Raw genomic sequence first — 23,340 nt, 5'->3', positions numbered from 1 at the left:
TTTGTGTGTTCAAAGAAATGTTTTTCTATAAAATGCAAATGAAGGGTTTAAATTGTAAAAAAAAAAAAAAAAATACCCATAATTCCGAGGTTTGTAGTTCGTATTCGCTAGCCGGTAGCAGGTAGCTAGCTGTAAACAGTAGAGAACGACCCACAGCCGTCTCGGGATAAGAAGGTGGGGTTATTTTGTTCAAATAAATCTTTTGTGTTTGAAAGAGAAGAAGAAAATACAACTTTATAATATATGCTTTGCGTCTTTAAATACGCCAGTCTGTGTAAGTTATTAGCTTAATTTGTTTGAAGTTAGCTTATGTTAACGTTAATTTTTTTCTTTTCTTTTTTCCACAGCTCAGATGTTGGTTCTTTTACCAAAATCACCAATTATATGTGAGCAGGAATGTTTAAATTCCGTTTCAGGGGTTTTGCCAAGTTAAGAGTTAAAGATTGTCCAATAGCGGACGTAGTACCTAAGCTAGTTAGCATGTTGCGGTGCGCGCGCCAGATTCAAAAAAATAAACAAACGGAGCACCGGCCTGTTTGAAATCTTTGTGATTTACAATCCACGTTTAATGAAAGCGCTCAGATATTGGCATCAATCACTGTTGGGACCTAAAGCTCCGAGCTTCTTCAGTTTATGTCGTTTCTTCATCAAGTTTAATCGTTCGCATGGCGGTGCCTTCAGGAGAAATCCGGACACTTGAGTGGCTTGTTCTGCTCGCGCAGTCTAATCAGGCAGGTATCCCCAGCAGAGGCGGCTGTCCTGAGGGGGAACAGCTAATCACTCGAGGCGGCTTCATCTCCCTGACAGCAGACTGCAGGCTGATTGTAATAACAGGCTTGGGTGACTCCTCTGGAGGCCACCATGGATACTGACAACAAAACCTTCTGGAGCAGCTGACTGAGCCCTAAAAGCCTCCTGGCAGCTCCTTCAGAGCTCTGCTTTGGAGTCGACCAGCTTCCTGTGATCTTTTCTCCTGTTCCCGCTCAGGTGAGATGACCTCCCCGACCCCTGGCTGGTCGGTTCCGCCGGTCCAGGGCCTGGAACCCGGCGTGGGGAAGCATGCGGCCGTGCTGGGGCTTTCTGTGGGGCTGGAGGGGGCGGAGAAGGAGCTGCACAAGATGCTCATCGACGAGAGGATGAAGAGCGAAACCCACAAAACCAACTACCAGACCCTGAAAGCGGAGCACACCAGGTACAGGAGAACCCCTGGCAGTGGGTTGGTAAAACGATTCCATCAGTCGTGATGTTCTTTTTGTGGACGTCGGCAGCCTGCAGGATGAATTCGTGCGGGCGCAGACAGAGCTGAAGCGGCTGCTGAGCGACCGGCAGTCTCTGCAGGAGAAGACGCAGCTGCTGCAGGCGGAGCTGAGAGGACAGCTGCTGGACAAAAGCAGGGAGCTGGATCAGCTCCGGCTGAAGGTGGGCCTTCGTCTCCAGCTGGAGCTTTCTAACCCACTGTTGCAAAGAGCCCTGATGTAGATCTGCCATGTGGCGTTCAACAGGTGATGACTCCCGAGAGGTTGGAGCTGCTCAGAGCTCAGGTGCAGCAGGAGATGGAGGCTCCGGTGAGGGAGAGGTTCAACAAGCTGGAGGAGGTAGGCCAGCCATGGAAAAGTGCAAACTAATAATGAAAAACAAAAAATTAAAAGCTCCGTTTAGTACTGTGACAGTCTGAGCCGAATGCTCTCAGGTAAGAATCAAGGCCAGTTTACCTGTCGGGAAGAGGAAAAGCAAAAATAGTTTAACCGTAGTAGTTTCTGAATCATTGACTGTATAAGAGAACTGGACCGAGTGACTCCTCCCCCTGGCGTTCCAAACAGGAAGTACCCACTGGCTCCAAGAAGCCAAAATCCCAAAGACTTCTAAAGCGAAATAAACAGCTGCCATTCGCTTGGTCTGAAGAACCATTCTTGCTGTGTTGATAACGCATTCTTGATAATTCTCATTTTTATTTAAGTTATTCTAGTTCTAAACTCACCAATCACATATTAATATCTAGTCTCACCTGGAACGTTCAAATTGTTTGACAGAATTCATGTAGTCAGTTACCAAATGTCAGGGGCGTGGCCTTCCAACAAGCTCACTCCTGATTGGTGAGAGTGGTTGCCATAGAAAACGTTGACTAGCGTTGTGTCTGAATTCCTTCACTATTTAGCGCGTTCACCATTTTCTAGTGCTGTCCGAGTCACAAGTCTCTGCCAAAAACCAGTGTGCATCAATGCTCACTGGATTTAGACCACAATGCATTGCGTCGGAACAGTTTTTGCCCCAAAAAATGTATTTTTTAAATAAACCATCAATGTTTTTATCTTCAGAACTCAGTGGATTCATGAATAGTCCTCGTAAAATGCTCATATGAATTAGATTTTAACTTTGTGAAATCGCCAACGTCATATCCGCCGTTTAAAAAACAACAAAAAATAGTGAGCATTGTGTCCGAATTGGTTTTAAAATCCAGGGCACTACATAGTGCTGCACTGTATAGTTTTTTAGTGGTTAGTTTTAGTAACCATAGAGACATTTTAATCTGTTCCACGTTTCCAATTACCGTTTATGCCAGCGCCATCATGTCCAACACTCTGTGACTGGAACGTCTTTCTCTGGTGTCCATTATCACTTTTTCATGGACACCCTGCAGCCAATCAGAACGGAGGATTCTCACGGACCGTGGTAGAAAAAGCAGGAAGCGTTTATTCATCCCCTTTGGTGATGAACATTCAAATGAACACAGTTTAGGTCAATGATTCTTGATCTTTATTTCAGTAAGGAACATGCAGATCTTCTGTCAACAGACGGGGAGACATGAACCTCCTTTTTTTTTTCGTGCTCGTCGTCGTCTCCTCCTCTGATTGGTTGGCTGTGATTCTCCTGCAGGAGGCGGAGAAGTACAGGTCCGAGTACAACAAGCTGCGGTACGACTACACCTTCCTGCAGTCCCAGTGGGAGCAGCAGAGAGAGGAGCACAGCCGGGTGCTGGAGGAGAGGAGGATCTGCTACGAGGCAGAGGTGGGCTGCGACTGCGCCTGCAGGCGTCTGCAGCGCCGCTTTGTCTGAAAGCTTCGCCGCTGTGCCGTCAGATCGCCCGTCTGGAGAAGGACAGAGAGGAGCTGATGGCTCAGCGTCGGGACTCGGACCGGCTGCAGGACGGGCAGCGAGTGGAGGCTCTGCTGAGGGAGAAAGCCCAGCTCCACCTGCGCATGAGAGGCCTGGAGGCGGAGGTGGCGGAGCTCCGAGCCCTGAAGGAGAACTCGGGCCAGCAGGCCGAGAGCGTGCAGCGGATCCAGACCAGGCAGCTCACGGAGTCCCAGGCGGCGGTGAAGTCACTGGAGGTGAGGCGCCGTCGTTCTGCCGCGGCTGGAGCGCCAAAACAGAAACAGATCTGACTCATTGCTGCTGCTGCTGCAGGCGGAGCGGCAGTCGCTGCGCCTGCAGCTGGAGCGGACGGAGGGCGAACTTCACCAGAGCCTGGAACAGAGCGACCAGCTGACCGGGCGACTGCACAAAGCCGAGCGAGAGGTCAGCGCGCTGTCCTGCCAGGTAAACGCCCCGAATCCAGACATTCCAGAAATGCTCAACCCCCCCCAGCTTATGCTGCATCAGACGTGAGTCTAGAAGTCCTCCGATCAGCTGTTGATCTGTTATCAGAGCAGACCTGAGCCGTTTTCTACAACATAGTTTCTGCAGGAGTTCATCAGGAATTCACCTCTGAGTTTTGGGCTGGACTGTTGGCATGCAGCAATCACGCCCCCCCTTCCCGTCACCCATCTGTTTTCACTCTCTCCTGCTAGCTTACTGCCCCTCACACCTCCAGCCTAACGTTAGCGGTGCAACAAAAATGGCAGCGACATCAGAGCGATCCAGTTCTGATCCAGATTCCAGCTCAGACCAGGAAAACAAAGACGTTCACGGATCCGTTTGTCTGCAGGTGGATGATCAGAAAGGGGCGGAGCAGCTTCTTTTCTACGTCACAATCGTTTTCAAACTTTAAATAAAAATACTCAGAAATGCAATTTTGAGCTTAATTTTCTTTACATATGTCCAACGTCATCTGAAAAACGCAACAAGAACATGTTAAAAACACGCAAACCACCATTACCGTTGGAGTCGGTCTGTAAGAATGTTTTAGTTTCTTAGAGCAAATGTTTGCTTTGTTTTGCCCGCAGATGGAGAGCCTGAAGCATTCCCACAAGCTGGAGGTGGACCGGGTCCGCCTGGAGTGTGCTCGCTCCAAGGCCGAGCTGGAGAGGGAGAGGGACACCCTGCAGGGGCAGAACGATGGTACGCCCCACTTCTGACGCTCACACCACTGACAGGAACAGGACCCAAAACGACTTACCGGATCTTCCCGACCACTGGGCGCACTGGGTCTTAGGGCGCGGGCACGTTAACACACAAAACACACATACTAGTGTGTGTTTGAAAAAGGAAGCAGGAGTAAAAATGAGCTGGTTGTGATTTATCCATCAAAGTCCTCATCTGCTGCATCCCTCACAACAACACATTAGGCGCTCCGTATATTTTGGAGAAAGTTTACAACTCTTCAGTGCGCCTCACGGTTGTGAGAATGCGGTAGTCCTGGCTCCAACCAAATAAGGTCAATTCAGCCACCATGTTGGAGCCAGGAACATGTCAGTCGGTCTGAATCTACGTTTCTATGGCAACCAGTCTCACCAATCAGGAGTGAGCGTGTTCAAAGTCCACTAAACTAACTCGGAAGACTCTGTCAATCAAGAATTTAAAAAGTTTGACGTGAGAGCGAACACTTTTACTGAATGAATTCCTCTACAAAGAAATATCATGAAAATATTTTTAGGATTATTTAGAACATGATAAAGAAAAAGCAATCAGATCCAGAATGCTTCTTCTGACCAACAGAACGACGGAGTCACAGCGGTTTATTTCTCTGTAGATGGGATTTTGGCTGCTTGGAACCAGCGGGTACTTCCTGTTTGGGACGCCAGGGGGGAGGAGTCAGTCAGTTGTCATGTATGGTCAATGGTCCTGTCTGTGCTTCACCCCTGCCTCGCCCCCCTGTGTGTGTCAGGTCTGCAGACAGACGTGGAGGTGCTGAAGGCCGCCGTGAGCAGAAGCAAGGAGGTCCTCATGGAAAAGGAGAGGGACGCCGTCAAGAGGGTGCAGTCTGCTCGGGAGGAGGAGCAGCGCAGAACGGCGGCGCTGCACGAGGAGAAGTGAGAACCGGATTCACGCCTAATTTCACTTCCTGTTTTCAGCCACTTGAAGCGTTTTCCACCGCCAGGCTGGAGATGGAGAACCGACTGTCGGCCCTGGAACAGCAGAGGGCGCTGCAGGACGCTTCAGAGCAGGCGCTGAGGGAGGAGTGGGAGGAGCGCGTGCACAGCGCCCAGCAGGGGGAGGAGTTAGCACGGAGGGAGCTGCAGAACCTCAGGTGACAGTCCAGCAGCTCATAATGACGGATTCATGGAGGGAAGCTCTGTTTCTGCCAGCAGCAGCAGAGATGGAGGCTTGTGGTCTGATTTCAGGATGAAGCTGCAGCAGCAGAGTCTGCAGCTGGAGGAGCAGGAGAGACGGAGGGCGGAGCTATCGGACCTGCAGCAGGTAACAACACACACGTGTGCACACATGGAGGTTCACACATTCATGCACACCAAAAACGCACAGAAACACATGCATGTGTAGTGCATGCAGACAAACAAACACATGTATGTTTACATACACACGCACGTATGCTTCTGTTGATGAAAGAGAAACCCACAATCCTCATCGATGTTCCTATAGATGGCAAAGGTAAAAACATACAAACTAAATTAAACAAATGAAGATCAGACTTTTGGTTCCAAATCCTCCTAAGGAGGAGATCCAGATCCCCTCCAGGGGCCTCATTTATAAAACTTTGCGTAGGATTTGCGTCAGAAGTGGCGTACGGATGAAACATAGGACGTGCGTACGCACAGAAATATTCGGATTTATAAAACCGTGCGCACGCACATCCTACGCATCTTTCCCTTAATAAATCACAACCAATTCTAAATGCAGCGCAGCTTTTGCGGCTTCATGACACGCCCATAGTTGCCCATAAATAGTCCGTGAAACGCCCACAAATGAATATTCATTGATTGCGAAACCATGGCAAACACAGAGAGGAAATGAAAAAAACTTAACTTCACTCAATGTGAAGTAGAATTTATCGTTGGCGAGGTGGAAAAGAGGAGAAAAGTGTTGTTTGGAGGGCACAGTGTGGGCCTTACTAATGCCAAAAAGGCACGTGAGCGGCAAACGGTGGCAGACGCCGTAAATGCTGCAGCCTCACAACCTCGGACCGTGGCCCAAATAAAGAAGAAATGGTCGGACATCAAAGTCGAGGCAAAAAAAGTCTAGCGCTCCATCGCCCGAGTGTCTCTGCCACGGGGGGGGGGGGAAATCCTAGTGTTGTTAGGACTTGAATTGGGACTGGCACGGCGTGGTTCCTCCGAGTGCTCCTCTTCCCAAAAGCCCGCAGAGGTCCAACAGGTCGGCTCGAGGAAGTCGGAACCGGCTCATAAGCCAGTCGTCCTCGTTTGCCAGCACGTCTTCTTGCTGCCTAAAGATGCGTTCACTCCGAATTCTTCCATTTGCCACATCTTCTAAGAGCGCAAGATCAGCCATTGTGCGTCATTACGCATTGTGATGGGGCATTTTATTATAGACTGTCTGTCTGTCTGTCTGTCTGTCTAATTGCACCTATATCTGCTCCGCCAGACGGACACACTGACGGGAATATCAGTTTTGTACATTATTTCGTTCTGTTAAATATATTATTTATGAGGATGAATTGCACAACATGCCAATATTGCAGAACATATTTCACTTTTCTTTTTGCAAATAAGTGTTCATTTGAATTTCTGTTGTAATTTTCGTTTGATTTTTTTGTTAGTTTTACTGCTGATCGATCAAACGGGTGTTCGTGTTGCTGTTAATTGTAAGACTTGCTTTGTGAAGTCTTCATGTTATTTCTGAGAGGCAGGATTGTCATTTTCACTTTCACGTGTTTCTTCCATCTGCAGACGGCGTCGCCGTTTCTCATTTAACCCGTTTTTGTGCGTACACCTGGGTCAGAGCTTGCGTGAAGGACCGCACATTTTCCCGTCAAGTTGCTTTTTATAAATCTCAATTATTGCGTAGAGAGTGGCGTACGCCTTCTTTTGTGCGTACGCCACCTTTATAAATGAGGCCCCTGGTGAGGTTCACAGCTCGTTTCCTCCTTTCCGGCCACAGGAGCATCCAGCTGCTGGGAGGCGGTCCTTAACATTCCACAAACTCCTCCCTACTCTTTCTGTGGTCAAGTCTCGCACATGTCACCACAGCAAAAAGTTTAACTTTTTATTTTCAGTCCTTTCCATCACACGTGTGCCCAGGACGCTTTCTTTACTTTGTTCTTTGATTTTACAGTTTAAATCAAACTTTTGTCTGCTGTTGACTCCTGAGAAACACAATTTCAAGCTTCATTGTCTTCATGATTGTCCTGAGAAAAAAAGCTACAAAACAGCATTTTCATCAGTGAGTCTCTAACTTGACGTGAAAATCATGGTCTGTAAACCAAAGCTTGGTGTTGAACATCACAGCAGACCCAGGAGCTCCTCGCCAAAGTGGGCGTGCTCTCAGACGCCGAGAGCGACCTGACGGAGGCGAACCGCAGGTTACGGGAAAGTCTGGAGCGAACCAGGGAGGAGCTGCGGGCGGCGCGGGTCCAGGCCGAGAGGAACCAGCACGACGCAGAGAGGTACGGCGGCTCCCAGGGGGGCGGGGCCTTCGCCTCCGCCGATCTCACAGCGCGACTCTCATTGGCTCCAGGGCGGAGGAGGACCGGCGGGTGGAGTGGCTGGAGGAGAAGCACAAGCTGCAGGAAAGAGAGGCGGGGCTGCAGCAGAAGTACTCGCAGCTCAAGGAGAAACTGCAGAGAGCCGCTGTGGCTCAGAAGAAGGTAACCACGCCCCCTTTTTCACCTGAAGCTTCAGAGGCGGAGTTAAGGAGCTGCAGCTGATGCGTTTTTAAATCTCAGAGGAAACACCAGACCGAGAACCGCGAGAAGAGGCTGAGGGACAGAATTCAGCTGCTGGAGGCCAAGCTGGAGGAGCTGGAGCTGGAAGCTGCAGCCGCTAAGAAGTAAGGCGCCCGCCCGGAGGCATCCCATGATGCCGAGCGGCTGCTGATGACGACCTCTGACTCTGTCCAGGCGTCCGGCCCTCTCAGAGGAGCACGCTCAGCTGCACAGGCGCCTGAGGGAGCTGCAGCGCCGCCACAACGAGTTCCGGCGCCTCCTGCTGGGCAGTCAGGGTGTTTTTGGCGGCGGCCCGGCGCTGCTGACCTCCTCTGCCGCCGCCGCCCCCCTCCTGCTGTCAGAGAGGCTCCCGTCCAACGATCCAGTAAGCAGCCGAAAGACCGCTAGGTCCTTTTTCATGAAGTTCTGCTCGCTGTTTGACCCATTTAAGATAATTTAGTCAGATTTTTTAAAAAGGGGATCTTCTGTCAGGGAGGGGTTAAAGTTCACAGGAAACGGCCCAGAGCAGAAGCTTGGCTCTGACTGTGACTGATATCTATCCTGATCGGCGCTCGCTTTCTGCTGCAGGACGCCGACTTCTCCGTGCTGCGGCGCAGGCTGGAGAGCCTGGAGAGCGCCCAGCAGCAGCAGCTGGAGGAGCTGGGATCTCTGGTGCAGAAGGAGGCGGATCCTCAGCCTGACCTCTGACCTCTGAGCCATTCTCACCAAAAGCTCAGGAAATCTGTTTTTTTAACAGTGCATTTCCATTTAAATGTAAATTTTTTACATAATTTTATTAATTATTCTGTGAGACTGGAAAAAAACAACCTCAGGGTTTTTGTATTTAGTTTACATTTTAATTTAAAAAATGTGTAAATGTACAGAAAATATGTCTTTTATGGAGCTGTGCGGAGTTCTTTTTGTTATTCAAGTCAAACATCGCCCCCTCAAAGGGTTCGATTCCCTGCAGGACTCGTGTGCAAACTCTGATGCCGACGCCCCCTGGCCGGTGTCGGACGCTCCGGGAGCGCGTTTCCTCAGTGAGTCCGGCGTTCAGTTCCAGGAGCAGCTCTTCAGTCCGTCAAAAGCCTCTTTGACGTGATGCAGTTGCTCCGTCAGCTCAGCGGGGGCGCCGTTCTGCTCCAGTTTCTCCTTTATCTGCAGAAGAACCGAAAGTGAGCGTGTGATCACGCCGCAGACTGGCGACCTGTCCAGGGTGAGCCCCGCCCACCTTTGACCGGCAGTAGCCAGAATGGGCGACAGCCGCCTTAAAAAAAACACAACCTGCGGTCTTTTTCTGTCCTAAGAGGGGAACTGAAGCCAAACAGGAAACGCTGCAGCGAGGGAAGCAGATCTCTAAAGTCGCTTCCCTTTTGCTTGCAGCTCACGACAGAATTTCACAACAAAAGCTGCTGGTGCAACGCCTCGGCTCAGCCAGAAAGACGCTTCGCAGCTTTTTCTGTTCCGGGATTCATCAGAACGAAGGTTATTTTTATTTTTTTTCCTCTGCTCTTTTTTTTCTAGAGGAAGTCAAAAAGTCTCACCTCTTCAACGGCACGGTTTCAGCCTCGTGCCAGACTACATACCAAGAAAATCCAACCGGGGCTAAAACGCGACACGTGTGACGACAAACAAATCTGTTACAGAGACAAAGATCAAAGGAGAGACGAAACATCTGAGAAAAATCGCACGTTTTCACAAAAGAGCAAACAGCCCATCGTCTAAAAAGAGGTTTTTGCCAGCAAACGTGCACACACACATGTATAGGCACACATGGATGTTCACACAAACACACGCGTGTGTTTGTGTGAACATCCATGTGTGCCTATACAGGTGTGTGTGCACCTCCATGCAGAAAAACCCGACTTATTTCTATCCCGGAAGCTTCCATCACGCCGGCGCTTCCAATGAACCGTCTACAGACAAATGCGCGTTTCGGGCTTCCGTGTCCATAACACACTCGCTCGTTTCTACGCTAGTTTCTTTTACCGTTTTGCTACAAAATGAACGCGCTGAGAGGTAAAACAGCTGAACTTTGACCAATCAGGGACACGGATTTGGTGGTGATGAACCGATGGCGTCTTTTGTGATCCACAAAAGTACCAACTATTTGAAAATGGATCATGGAGGAGAAACGAATGCTTGAGTTTGTAGTTGGCCGGAGTTCTATGACACAAAGTTTCTCATTTATCGGAATAGAGCTGTGAAAAAAAAAACAGATTTGCACCGTGTTGACATTTCCCAGCAAACCTCCTACCTGAAGGCGGAGAACATCGCTGGTACTGGGGGACACCACATGCTTAAGGCGTGTTGTAAACGTGCGTCACACGTTTGTAGTCTACATGAATGTGTGCGTTTGTTGTGTGCATAAATCTGTGTGTGCGTCTGTGGTGTGTATGTATGTGCGTGTGTTCCTGGTGTGCATGTACGTGTTTGTGTGTTCCTGGTGTGCATGTATGTGTGTTTGTGGTGTGTATGTGTGTGTTTGTGTGTTTGCGGTGTGCATGTATGTGTGTTTGTGGTGTGCATGTATGTGTGTTTGTGGTGTGCATGTATGTGTTTGTGTGTTTGTGGTGTGCATGTATGTGTTTGTGTGTTTGTGGTGTGCATGTATGTGTGTTTCTGGTGTGCATGTGTGTGTTTGTGTGTTTGTTCCTGGTGTGCATGTATGTGTTTGTGTGTTTGTGGTGTGCATGTATGTGTGTGTGTGTTTGTGGTGTGCATGTATGTGTGTGTGTGTTTGTGGTGTGCATGTATGTGTGTTTGTGGTGTGCATGTATGTGTGTGTGTGTTTGTGGTGTGTATGTATGTGTGTGTGTGTTTGTGGTGTGCATGTATGTGTGTTTCTGGTGTGCATGTATGTGTTTGTGTGTTTGTGGTGTGCATGTATGTGTTTGTGTGTTTGTTCCTGGTGTGCATGTATGTGTTTGTGTGTTTGCGGTGTGCATGTATGTGTGTTTGTGGTGTGCATGTATGTGTTTGTGTGTTTGTGGTGTGTGTGTTTGTGTGTTTGTGGTGTGCATGTATGTGTGTGTGTGTTTGTGGTGTGCATGTTTGTGTGTGTGTGTTTGTGGTGTGCATGTATGTGTTTGTGTGTTTGTGGTGTGCATGTGTGTGTTTGTGTGTTTGTTCCTGGTGTGCGTGTATGTGTTTGTGTGTTTGTTCCTGGTGTGCGTGTATGTGTTTGTGTGTTTGTGGTGTGCATGTATGTGTTTGTGTGTTTGTGGTGTGCATGTGTGTGTTTGTGTGTTTGTTCCTGGTGTGCGTGTATGTGTTTGTGTGTTTGTGGTGTGCATGTATGTGTGTGTGTGTTTGTGGTGTGCATGTATGTGTGTGTGTGTGTGTTTGTGGTGTGCATGTATGTGTGTGTGTGTTTTTTGTGGTGTGCATGTATGTGTGTTTGTGGTGTGCATGTATGTGTGTTTGTGGTGTGCATGTATGTGTTTGTGTGTTTGTGGTGTGCATGTATGTGTTTGTGTGTTTGTGGTGTGCATGTATGTGTTTGTGTGTTTGTGGTGTGCATGTTTGTGTGTTTGTGGTGTGCATGTTTGTGTGTTTGTGGTGTGCATGTATGTGTGTTTCTGGTGTGCATGTGTGTGTTTGTGTGTTTGTTCCTGGTGTGCATGTATGTGTTTGTGTGTTTGTGGTGTGCATGTATGTGTGTGTGTGTTTGTGGTGTGCACGTATGTGTGTGTGTGTTTGTGGTGTGCATGTATGTGTGTGTGTGTTTGTGGTGTGCATGTATGTGTGTGCGTGTTTGTGGTGTGCATGTATGTGTGTGCGTGTTTGTGGTGTGCATGTATGTGTGTGTGTTTGTGGTGTGCATGTATGTGTGTGTGTGTTTGTGGTGTGCATGTATGTGTTTGTGTGTTTGTGGTGTGCATGTTTGTGTGTTTGTGGTGTGCATGTATGTGTGTTTCTGGTGTGCATGTGTGTGTTTGTGTGTTTGTGGTGTGCCTGTATGTGTGTTTTTTGTGGTGTGCACATACAGTGAGGTCAATAAGTATTTGATCACTTGAGTAAACAACTTTAATATTTGGTTCAGAAGCCTTTGTTAACAATTCCAGAGGTGAAACGGTTCCTGTAGTTCTTCACTAGGTTTCTACACACTGCAGCAGGGATTTTGGCCCATTCCTCCATACAGATCTTCTCTAGATCTGTCAGGGTTCGGGGTTGTCGCTGAGCAACACAAAGTTTCAGCTCCCTCCAAAGATTCTCTATTGGATTTAGGTCTGGAGACTGGCTAGGCCAGTGTTTTTCAACCTTTTTTGAGCCACGGCACACTTTTTTTTTTTTTTTCACAAGTTTCTTTTTATTTGAGTATTCAGCAACATATACAGTGTAAAAGACATTCAAACTTTTTTTTTTTTTTTTTTTTTTTTTTTTTTTTTTTCCCCTTAATACCCCAAACAAACAAACAAACCCCCCCTGTTGCACCCTAAAGAAAAATAATTAAATACAATAAAAAAAGATTTTGCTGAATGGAGTAACAGTGTTACCCCTCAGAAAGAAGCGATGGATCAATATCTTTGATCTTGCTCAGAACTGGCTGCCAGACATTAAAAAACCCTGCAGTACAACCCTTCATTGAATATCTGATTTTTTCTACGGTAAGATGGCACATAAGATCCACAAGATATTTCCTAAAAGTAGGGGGTTGTTTGTTTTTCCAGTGTAGGAGGATTAGCCTCCTGGCCAGAAGTGTAGTGAAAGCGATCACACTTTTGGATTTACTTGGAAGCCGCAGAGAGAACTCTGATACACCAAAAATTGCAATTGAGGCCTCAGGAGCCATGTGTGTCCCCAATGCGTCAGAGAGAAGTTGAAAGATGTTGTGCCAGAAGGCCCTTAGTGTCGGACAAAACCAAAACATATGCGAAAGTGTACCTGGTACCCTATCACAACGATCACAATTAGCATTAAGGTCTGGTTTGATTTTAGCTAACTTTACTTTGGACCAATGCAGTCTGTGAACCACCTTGAATTGTATAACCCTTTGTCTTAAGCATATAGAGGATGAATAAATATTCTGAAGAGCAGTCTGCCATACATCCTCTGATAGGTCCGTAGCCAAATCTTCTTCCCACTTTCTTTTGGTATGAGTCAGTGGATCTGTGTTTGATGAGTTGATTGCAGTGTATATTTTGCTGATGAGTCCTTTTGACTGTGGATTAAAGGTCAAGATGTTTTCAAGAAGTGAGTCTGGTGGTCGCGAAGGGAAATGGGTGAATGTGGTAGATAGAAAACTTCGAAGTTGAAGGTATCTGAAGAAGTGAACATCAGGAATTTTAAATTCACTTTTTAGTCTCTGAAATGAAACAAATTGACCTTCGATGAACAGATCCTTCAGGGTTCTCAGACCATTTGTGGACCAATATGTAAAAGAGTTATCAGTTATGGAAGGGAGAAACATAATATTTTTCACAACTGGGGCATAGATTGACATATTTTTAAGGTGCAGGCTTCTCCTAAATTGTGCCCAGATTTTAAGTGCATGTTTAACTACTGGGTTCTGTGAAATTTTGTCGAGGGATTGTGACAGTGGTATTGTTGAACAAAGTAGAGAGTGTAAAGAGGCAGATTGACATGACATTCGTTCAAAATTTAACCATTTAAGATCCTTATGACTTGATGTCTCTAGCCAATAAAGTAATGTACGGATATTTGCTGCCCAGTAATAGTATTGGAAATTGGGAAGTGACATTCCCCCATAATCTTTGTGGTATTGTAAAATATTTTTGCGAATGCGGGCAGTCTTCCCATTCCATATAAATGATGAAATCAGTTTGTCTAGGTTAGAAAAGAATGTTTTTGTTAAAAATAAAGGTATAGACTGAAAAAGATATAGAAACTTAGGTATGATGTTCATTTTAACAACATTAATTCTGCCTCCTAAATAAATTGGTAAGGATTGCCAGCGTTGCAGATCTTGTTTTACACTATCTAACAATGGAATAAAGTTTGTTTTGTACATATGTTTATAATTGCTTGTGATCCAAATCCCTAGATACTTGAATTTATGCTGGCTTAATTTAAATGGTATGGAATTTGACACATCTTTTAGTGCAACAGGATTTATGGGCATCAGTTCACTTTTGTGCATATTTATTTTATAACCTGATATTTTTCCAAACTCACGCAAAAGTGTGAATAAATGAGGAAGGCTGTATAGGGGATCAGATATATATAGTAATGTGTCATCCGCGTACAGAGATACTTTGTGTTCAGAATCCCCTCTCTGAATACCTTTAATAGAATCATCACCTCGAAGAGTAATTGCTAGAGGTTCAATGACCAAAGCGAATAATAAAGGTGATAAGGGACATCCTTGCCTTGTTCCACGTCCCAGCTTAAAAAAAGGTGAAAGATTATTATTGGTACGAATTGCTGCGACTATCGAGCCACGGCACACTTTAACCTTGACAAAAATCCCGCGGCACACCAGCATCCAAAAAAAAGGAAAAGCTCAGTCTGTATTGGTCTACAGCCCCTTTACAATCTCACATGCATTTGGGTGATAATTGTTGCAGAAAAAGCTGGAAGCTGCAGTTGTTTTTTCTAAAAGATGTATTAAAAGTTAAGTTAAAAGATTCAAAAACTGTTTGTGTGTTCGTTGTTTTAAGACGTTAAGAAGAGAGACTCATTGTGCGCTAAGACCTTCACTTTAACCCAATGCATCATGGGAGATGTAGTGACGGCAGACAGACTCTCTTCTCTGAGCTTCATGGTTTTGTTCACTTGTTCCACGGTCTGACACCGGATTCTGTGGAAAGCTACAGCGCTAAAGACGAGCTTTAGCTGGTATTTTTGTTAGAACTGAGAGACTTAATGAGCAGAATCGGAACAAGGAAGTGAAGACTTTAACCACTTCTGATTGGTCAGACTGATGACGTGTGATTAAGCCTCCAGGAATGATTGGCGGAGACAGTTAAAGGGGCGGGACTTTCCTAATACAGCTGTAGCTGCGGCTAAATCGTCATTCTTATCAAAATGTCTTTAATAGAATCAAATAAACACAAAGAAAAAAGTATTTAATGATCTTTCATGTTCCTAACTACTCAGTGTTTTATCAGGGCCTGTTTGGATGAACACAGAGCTGAAATCCTGGAGATGGAAAATGTTTTAGATCAGTGAATGAGGGCAATTTCCCACGGCACACTAGTTGAAAAACACTGGGCTAGGCCACTCCAGAACCTTGATATTCTTCTTACGGAGCCACTCCTTGGTTTTCTCGGCTGTGTGCTTCGGGTCATGGTCACGCTGAAAGACCCAGCCACGACTCATCTTCAACGCTCTGACTGAGGTACGGAGGTTTTTGCCCAATATCTCACAATACAGAGCCCCGTTCATCCTCTCCTTAATACAGTGCAGTCGTCCTGTCCCCTGTGCAGAAACACACTCCCAGAGCATGATGCTTCCACCCCTGTGCTTCACTGTAGGTATGTTGTTCTTGGGATGATGCTCCTCCTCCTTCCTCCTCCAAACACGCCGAATGGAGTTAAGACCAAAAAGTTCAATTTTGGTCTCATCTGACCACAAGACTTTCTCCCATGACTCCTCTGGATCATCAAGATGGTCAGTGGCAAACTTCAGACGGGCCTTGACATGGGCTGACTGCAGCAGGTGAACCCACCAGGTGAGATCTTGCGAGGGGCCCCAGTCCGAGGGACATTGACAGTCATCATTAGCCTCTTCCATTTTCTGACAAATGCTCCAACAGTTGTTCTTTTCTCACCAAGCTGCTTGGCAATTGCTCCGTAGCCACTTCCAGCTTTGTGAAGGTCTACAATTTTGTTTCTTGTGTCTTTTGACAGCTCTTTGGTTTTACCCATGTCGGTAGTTAGACTTCTGACTGATTGGGGGGGGCACAGGTGCCTTTATGCAAGCTAACCGCCTCAAACAGGTGCCACTAATGTAGAATCATGGGCAGAGTGGAGTTGGACAATTTAAAAGCAGAACAGCAGGTCTTTGCTGGTTAGAAATCTACCTGATAATCAAGTGATCAAATACTTATTTGTCACAGTAATATACAAATAAATTGTTTAAAACAATTGTACAACATGATTTCTGAATGTTTCTTCACATTCTGTTCACTATGGAAATGCACCTATGATGAAAATTTTAGACCCCTTCATGATTTCCTAGTTGGGAGAACTTGCTAAATCACACGGTGATAAAATACTTATTGACCTCACTGTATGTGTTTGTGTGTTTGTGGTGTGCATTTATGTGTTTGAATGGAAAAAAATGGACCAACTGTCAAGCATGGCGTTGGCAGTGTCATGGTTTTTGCTTGCTATTTTGGGGGAGGGGGGGTTATGCATGGAGGTTCAGTTAAATGTGACTTAATTTAAAATCCACATTGAGATTCTGATCTGAAAATATCACTTCATAAGAGCAAAGAAGGAAGAAAAATTAGGAAGTTGTTGGTTTCCTTATTTGCTTTGTTCTGTGCCGGTTGGCTGTGCCTTCTGGATGCCCCGCCCCCCTGGGTCGTCACAGCTGCCTGTAGTTATCAGATTTACAGTCTCATCCTTTGTTTTAGTGTCAAAGTGCGTCCAGTGGTTCTTTCATTATGATGACGTCATTTTTAACCAAAGACCTGTGTCGTTTTCTAGGACGTAGTTTCTGCAGAGCGGCAGAGGTCCATTTGAGATTCACCTCTGAGTTCTGGGCGGGACTGTTGGCAACCCTCTTCCTTTCTTGTTGCAGAGAGCTCTCTGTTTACATGCTCTCTCATTAGCTGCCAGAAGAGCCTGTTGCAAACAGCTTTTTCATGGGAACGAGTCCAGAGGATCTGGATTTGTCTCATCGCCACAGAGGCTGAGCGAGAAGAAGACGGCGGAGAACCACTGACCTCTTTGAAGTACTGCTGGACGTATTTGTAGAGCTCTTTGAGGGCCGCAGCTTCACAGAACTCGTTCTCGTGTTTCTGAAATCACAAGCAAAGAGTCACTGTTGAGATTCCTGACGCATTTTTCAGGACAACTATTATGTTTTTACAACAAGACAATAAGAAAAACAAATGTTAAAGAATATTTCTGATCATAAATGACAGTTATGATGGCCGTGTGACAAACTGCCGACCCATTCGGGGTGGACCCGACCTTTGCCCTCCAGTAGTTAGGTTGGCTCCTGAAGATGGATGGATGGATGGATGGATGGATGATGGATGGATGGATGAGGATGAATGAATGGATGAGGATGAATGAATAGATGGATGATGGATGGATGGATGAATGGAGGATGGATGGATGGATGAAGATGAATGAATGAATGGATGGATGAGGATGAATGAATGGATGAGGATGAATGAATGGAAGGATGAGGATGAATGAATAGATGGATGATGGATGGATGGATGAATGGATGGATGATGGATGATAGATGAACTGATGAATAGATAGATGGATTATGATTGGATGAATGAATGGATGGATGAGGATGAATAAATGGATGGATGGATGGATGAATGGAGGATGGATGGATGGATGAAGATGAATGAATGAATGGATGGATGAGGATGAATGAATGGAGGATGGATGGATGGATGAACGGAGGATGAATGGATGGATGAGGATAAATGAATGAATGGATGGATGATAGATGAATAGATGGATGGATAGATCGGTAGATGGATGGATGGATGAATGGAGGATGAATGGATGAGGATGAACGGATGGATGATGGATAAACAGATGAATAGATGGATGGATGATGGATGAGGATAAATGAATGAATGGATGGATGATAGATGAATAGATGGATGGATAGATCGGTAGATGGATGGATGGATAAAACTTGGGATTTTGAATAGACAGTGTGAATAAAAAGGCAAGCTTTTGGAAGAGGCTCCACAGATTTATGGTCAACCTTCTGTGAAGCGTCTCTGTGCCTTGAAATCTAAATCCATTCGGATGAACCGTGGCAGATGAACCTTTGTTTTATTGTTTTGACCGTGGCCCTTCAGGGTCGCCACAGAGAACCAGCTTTTTCCCAGATTCCCACAGGTGGTTGGATTTTTGGATTTTTATGCCGGAGCCCTTCCTGACACATCCCTGCATTTTAGGGCTGCTCATTCCTGGTCCTGGAGATCCTCCACCCTGACTGTTCCAGATCTTCAAGTCCTGCTAGCTGCTGATTAGCTCAACATTCTGACTGAATGAACACACCTAGTCCAGGTAATCAGCAGCTAGCAGTGCAGGGAGAGCTGGAAAACATACAGGGCGGTGGATCTCCAGGACCAGGAATGAGCAGCCCTGCTGTATTTTATCCGGGCTGGGGACCGGCACAGGGAGATCCAGACTTGGGCCCCCTTGTGGCTACACTGTTAGGCAGTAGCGTAAAGGTAGTTTTACCTTTGATTCTTCTCGTAGGAAATTTTTGAAGTCCGCGTCCTGCCCCGGCGGCAGGTCTCGGATCAGTTTGTAGTACGCCTTCACTTCCTGCTTGAAGGTGGGAATGTCTCGGGCGTAGAGGAGCTTGTTGGTGGGGGCGCCCTGAAGGACGGGAACACCTTCAGTGTGAGGCCGCCTCTCCGCTCGGTCAGACCGATAGGGCGTCCGCTGCGCCTTACCTTTCCCAGCTGAGTCTCACTCAGAGAGAAGGAGTCCATGAAGGCCTGGGCGATGACCGACAGGCAGCCGTCCAGGTGCGGAGTCTTCTCCAGGTCAAAGACGAACTGCGGGTTCTTCAGGATGTTGACCCAGAAGCGCAGAGGCAAACTGGTGGGGCAAATGAGACGTCAGCAGGCGCATCGCTGCATTTCGCTGCTCTGACCTTTGACCCACCGGTCCAACACACCCACCTGTTGGTCTTCCAGATGTGCAGAACATCTGGGTCTGTGATCTTCATGCTGTCTGCTTGAGCGTCCAAGAAATCAAAGTAGTATTTGATGGCAGGGGGGGGTCTGCCGTGGGACACCCCCCAGATGGACCTGAAGAGGTTTGCCACAAACGAATGCACGGCCACCTGGAAGGGAGACGGAAAAGACGGCGCTGGATACGATTCAGGCTTCGGTTCCGGCTTCATTTGGCGGCGCTGGCTCGTACCTTGGTGGAGAGCAGCTTGGTGAGGTGCACCTCCTTCACTTTCAACTTCTTCCTCTCCGGGTTCTTCCTCTGGTCCTCGTCCACATCTGGGTTGATCTGGATCAGGACTTCAAGTTAGTGGTTTGTTGTAATGATGGGTCAAATGTGCAGGAAAAGATTCTTACCAAATGGAAGTATTTTCCAGAAAAGTTCTCGTCATCTATGAGAAAAAATGAAACACTTCAAATCAGTTCTACATTTGGGGCTTGAATGAAATCTTTGAGTCGGAATCAGAAGCCTCAGAAAAACAACACAACCCAGTTTTTACACTAAAAAGGCTTTGAAGCCTCATAAATAGCGAGAGGATCGACATGAGGAGAATGGGCTGATCATTCGCTTCGTCTCTTTCAGTTTGTCCAAAAGCAGACGGCACGTCTGAAAGACGTTTTCTCTTTTCCATCGTTCACCGGTTTGCTTTCAGTCTCCAGATCACTGGTTGTTCCTAGAATTCTCTACATGGACGGCAGCACGCTCTTCTATTGGGGATCGAACTCGATTTTCGTTTGTGACACAGAACCCATGTCAACCCAAATGACCCACGCTGGTATAAGTGGTGTTTTTGGTGTTTTTAACATGTTCTTGCAGCATTTGTCTTATGATGGAGGACATGTATGCAGGAAATTGAGCTTAAAATTGTGTTTCTGAGTTTTTTTTTAATTCAAGTTGATGTGATTTAGGATCAGACGCTGTTGGAAAAAGCAGTGCAGTGATGTAGATTCTGCAGTCAGCGTTCCACTGTAGACTCTGTAGACTCCATGTTCGTCTTTGTTCACCTCGTCTGAGCTGACATCTGGATCAAAAGGAGGGTGTGAGGGGGCTGCAAGCTAGATGGAAAGAGTTTAAACCAAGGGATGATGGGAAGTGAGGGAGGGGTTACTCCACACCCACAGTACTGCCCACAACTCATTTTTCTCATGAACTCCTGACGCTCTGTAGAAAACTAAGGGCGTACAGGAAAATAGATTTGGCGATGTTTCATTTACCAATATTTGAATCAATATAAAATGCTGTCAGGACAATATTTCTTATTTATTTCATTATTCCTGAGCGTCCTTCAGTGTCTGACTCTTGTTTTCCACTTCAACCTCCAACCACTAGTTGGCAGCAGAGAACACTGAGCCACTTAGAGCAGCTCTACAACACAAAACAACAAGATCTCAGAGAAGCAGCTGGTTCTGTTGTTCTGAGACATGAACTTCTTGGTTTTTACTGGGATGGTACCGAACAGAAACTCTGTTCCATGTTGCTGTCAGTACCATAAAAACCCGGATTGTGGTTCTTTGTAGTTCAGATCAGAACCAGTGCAGCTCTGCAGCTGCACAGCGGCTGATGCACGGAGACAAAATGCTGTCGGCAAAGCGGGTCAAAGTTCTGCAGAACCTCCCAGCAATAGATTCTAGTTCTGATGGATCAGAGTGATGTGTCCAATGCTCTGAAGAAAGGCCATCGTCATGGCGATGAGCGGTGAAATCCGTCTTTACTTCCACGTGTGAGAAAGTGGAGCTGCATCTCCTTCATTATTGATGCACCGTTCAGACTCCTGAACCGTTTAAAAGTTCTGGAAAATCTACATTCATGTTGAAAATGAACAGAACTCTATTTCCTCAATAATACGTTTAGAACAGGGGTGGGCAATTCCAGCCCTCGAGGGCCGGTGTGTCTGCATGATTTCCAGATACTCTTGCCCTACTCATGGCTGATTACCTGGTTCAGGTGTGTCCAGCAAATAAGAACATGCCAGAGCAGGGTATGCTGGAAAACATGCAGGACTGCGGCCCTCAGTGCCCACCTCTGGTTTAGAACCTTATTGCTTAAGACACATTCATTCTGTTTAATTGTTTTTATACTGAAATATAGGTTGTTGTGTGAATCAGACAAAGTTAACTGTTTCCTATAAGAACAAATATATTTTAAGTTACCAAAATAAAAGCACAATGAATTCAGAGTAAAAGCAACTTGTCTTTGAGATTCAGTTGCAGGGCTTAACGTTGTAATTATTACGTACAATGAACATCCCCATTTATTACAATGAAAGGCATATTCATATTTTTTCATACAATAGTCATACTATTTAAAAAAAAAAAGAAAATGTGTTCCGGTACATATCATATTGTGATACGTGTATCAGGATACGTATCATATCGCCAAACTCTTGCCGATACACATCCCTAGTAGAAACTCTGTCCTAGATAACGACACAGGTGTTCTGATGTAGGTTCAAGACGGCATCATGGTAATTACAGGACCACTGAGAATGCTTTGACAATAGATCAAACCGTAATTGGACCGGGACCTTAAACCCTAGTTAGGGACTGTTATCAGGGTGACCCTTAGCCGGGGTAGTGGTGCTGCTGCTCGGGGTCATTCCTGCATAAGTGGGTGTTTTCCTCCTTGATTTCTGTGCCTGCTGTTTTTCTGAATGTCACTTCTGCTGCGTCTGACTCGTCACAGCAGCTGTTCCAGTGTTTATGTCTCTCTCCTGTCCTCTCAGATTCTAATGAAAAAAAGTGTGAAAAAAGAGTCAACCCCACTGTAAGAGGGTCACAGTTTGTCTTATTGAAATCCCGCCTGCCATGTCTCTTCTATGAAAGACTCTTGAATTGCATGTTTGTTGTGTGTTTAGGGTCGTCTCTGTAGATGTGGACAGTCTGTTGAGGGTTTCGTTGTTTCCTTTCCAGTGTTTTTTGGTATTTGCCTCTACTGAGGGTGTTGTGTGACGGTTTGTAACTGAGCTGAACTTCAGTCCTTAACTTCCTGTAACACGCGCTAAAGAATTTCCAACATCCTGCAGCCTTTCATATCTACAACCTTAATCTATAACTGCCTTTTGGTTGTCGTTAATATTGTGTTACCATTCGTAACATATCTGATACACATTTCTGAGACCAAATGATCCAAACTTTCCATAACTTTTGTGCTATCTTGTGCTATCTTGTGGGGTCCTGGTTACGTGCCTCCACGTGCCTCCATGGTTACGTGCCTCCAAGGCATGTTAACATGGATTAATCTGGACCCTACAACCCAAACCAATACTGTTCAGAACTTGATTCATGTTTTCTGTCCTGTAGTTCATCATCTGTCCACTAGGGGCAGTAGAAAAACTTTTCCTTCTCATTTCAAAATGGCTGCCTCTGCGAAATTAATAAATAACACTTCTGGCGGGAAAAACTTCATGCTGAAAATAACTAATCTATAACTTATGTTATAAATGAAGACTTGCTGTACTGAGACAATGTTAAATTGGTTAACAGTGTATTCTTTATAATACAGCTACACAAAATAATGAACAGATCAAATTTAAGTCACTGGATTAGTGAGTTGTTTTTTTTTTATGAGTCAATATTACATCGTCGTGTGCAAAAACGTATTAAATCAGCCAACGGATCATGATTGATAATATCTACTGTCATCACCACTCCGTTTACAAAGGGGATGTTTTTGAAGCTGCTTTTAAAGAAAAAATCCTGTCCGTTTATATTTTTATACACTTTTGTGCATCTCATTTGTAAGTTGTCCAGTGTTTAGTCATGTGTGTGTGGAGGATTACCTTTCACACTCCCTTGTGGGCTAACAGGAGGGTGAGTTTTCTTGGAAAGCACTTTGATTGTAGCTCCGTCGTTCACCTACATGAGAAAAAAAATAACACATGTGGTTCATTTTTGACATAAGCCGCGGTTCCATGTGAAAAATATCTTTGGTTGGATCAAAACTGTGTACATGGTCCCAGAAAAACTTGATCCAATGAGAACAAACGTTTACAAACGCCACACTTTTGGACGGAATAAATCATTTGGACATGCGCAAAATGGCCGTAGAAGAAGAAATATTGAGTTTGTTTGTAAACAAACAAGCTGCAGCATAGAGGGAGATGATTATTATCAAGTGCTTGTTGGCTTGTTTTCTTGGACGCCCAGAGCCGGGAGAAGGGTTAGGATTAGGCTAATACGTGCTAACAACAACATTTAGCCGTGGACGCAGTTACAATCCATGTTGTCAAAGCCGTAATGTGCATCTTGACTAAACATATATGTGGGAGTAACATCAGCCTTTATTTTGTCTATTGGAAACACAAATGATTGTTTACACGGTTTCTCAGGACTGCCCGAAGCGGCACTTCCGCCTTTAAAACCCCCCTCAAACCTGCAGCTCGCTCACGCAGAGCGGTCCTGTTTGAGCTCCAAAGCTTTTCTGGAGCGCCGCACCGTCAATGCATGACGCAAAGCCAGAGCAGTAGTGACCCACGACCGGAATGAA

General features: G+C 45.9%; 2 protein-coding genes across 4 annotated transcripts in view; one reads left to right on the top strand and one right to left on the bottom strand.

The window, feature by feature from the left end:
• Window positions 1–71: 71 nt before the first annotated feature.
• On the top strand, window positions 72–8,853 carry cep83 (centrosomal protein 83). Of its 2 annotated transcripts, none has more exons than XM_004082854.4 (16): window positions 72–174; window positions 988–1,192; window positions 1,269–1,419; window positions 1,503–1,595; window positions 2,875–3,006; window positions 3,078–3,329; window positions 3,406–3,537; window positions 4,164–4,278; window positions 5,045–5,189; window positions 5,258–5,407; window positions 5,502–5,577; window positions 7,581–7,738; window positions 7,810–7,939; window positions 8,018–8,121; window positions 8,192–8,381; window positions 8,585–8,853. In XM_004082854.4, exons 2-16 carry the CDS (start codon window positions 993–995, stop codon window positions 8,702–8,704), a joined length of 2,148 nt encoding a protein of 715 aa, XP_004082902.1. In that variant the 5' UTR covers window positions 72–174; window positions 988–992; the 3' UTR covers window positions 8,705–8,853. The 2 variants fall into 2 exon arrangements, with proteins under 2 accessions (XP_004082902.1, XP_023807908.1); XM_023952140.1 differs by lacking the exon at window positions 72–174 and adding an exon at window positions 215–386.
• The window catches only part of plxnc1 (plexin C1), a 62,106-nt gene continuing 47,605 nt past the window's right edge, over window positions 8,840–23,340 (bottom strand). For both annotated transcript variants that reach the window (XM_023952137.1, XM_023952138.1), the window contains exons 24-31: window positions 22,634–22,709; window positions 19,212–19,246; window positions 19,048–19,143; window positions 18,804–18,967; window positions 18,573–18,720; window positions 18,355–18,495; window positions 16,854–16,928; window positions 8,840–9,154 (exon numbers count right to left, since the gene is read on the bottom strand). In XM_023952137.1, coding sequence (XP_023807905.1) covers window positions 9,050–9,154; window positions 16,854–16,928; window positions 18,355–18,495; window positions 18,573–18,720; window positions 18,804–18,967; window positions 19,048–19,143; window positions 19,212–19,246; window positions 22,634–22,709 — 840 coding nt within the window. In that variant the 3' untranslated portion in view covers window positions 8,840–9,049. The remainder of the gene's footprint in view (window positions 9,155–16,853; window positions 16,929–18,354; window positions 18,496–18,572; window positions 18,721–18,803; window positions 18,968–19,047; window positions 19,144–19,211; window positions 19,247–22,633; window positions 22,710–23,340) is intronic.

This window comes from Oryzias latipes, chromosome 23 (assembly GCF_002234675.1).
Source record: "Oryzias latipes chromosome 23, ASM223467v1".
Taxonomy (NCBI): Eukaryota; Metazoa; Chordata; class Actinopteri; order Beloniformes; family Adrianichthyidae; genus Oryzias; species Oryzias latipes.
The sequence above is the reverse complement of the archived record's forward strand: the minus strand, read 5'-3'. Positions and strand labels throughout refer to the sequence as shown.

Excerpts from the sequence above, each read along its gene's own strand:
- cep83 (XM_023952140.1), top strand. The coding sequence starts at position 353 with ATGTTGGTTCTTTTACCAAAATCACCAATTATAT. Across the intron at positions 1,193-1,268 it reads CTGAAAGCGGAGCACACCAG|CCTGCAGGATGAATTCGTGC; the intron begins GTACAGGAGAAC and ends GGACGTCGGCAG. Across the intron at positions 7,940-8,017 it reads CCGCTGTGGCTCAGAAGAAG|AGGAAACACCAGACCGAGAA; the intron begins GTAACCACGCCC and ends TTTAAATCTCAG.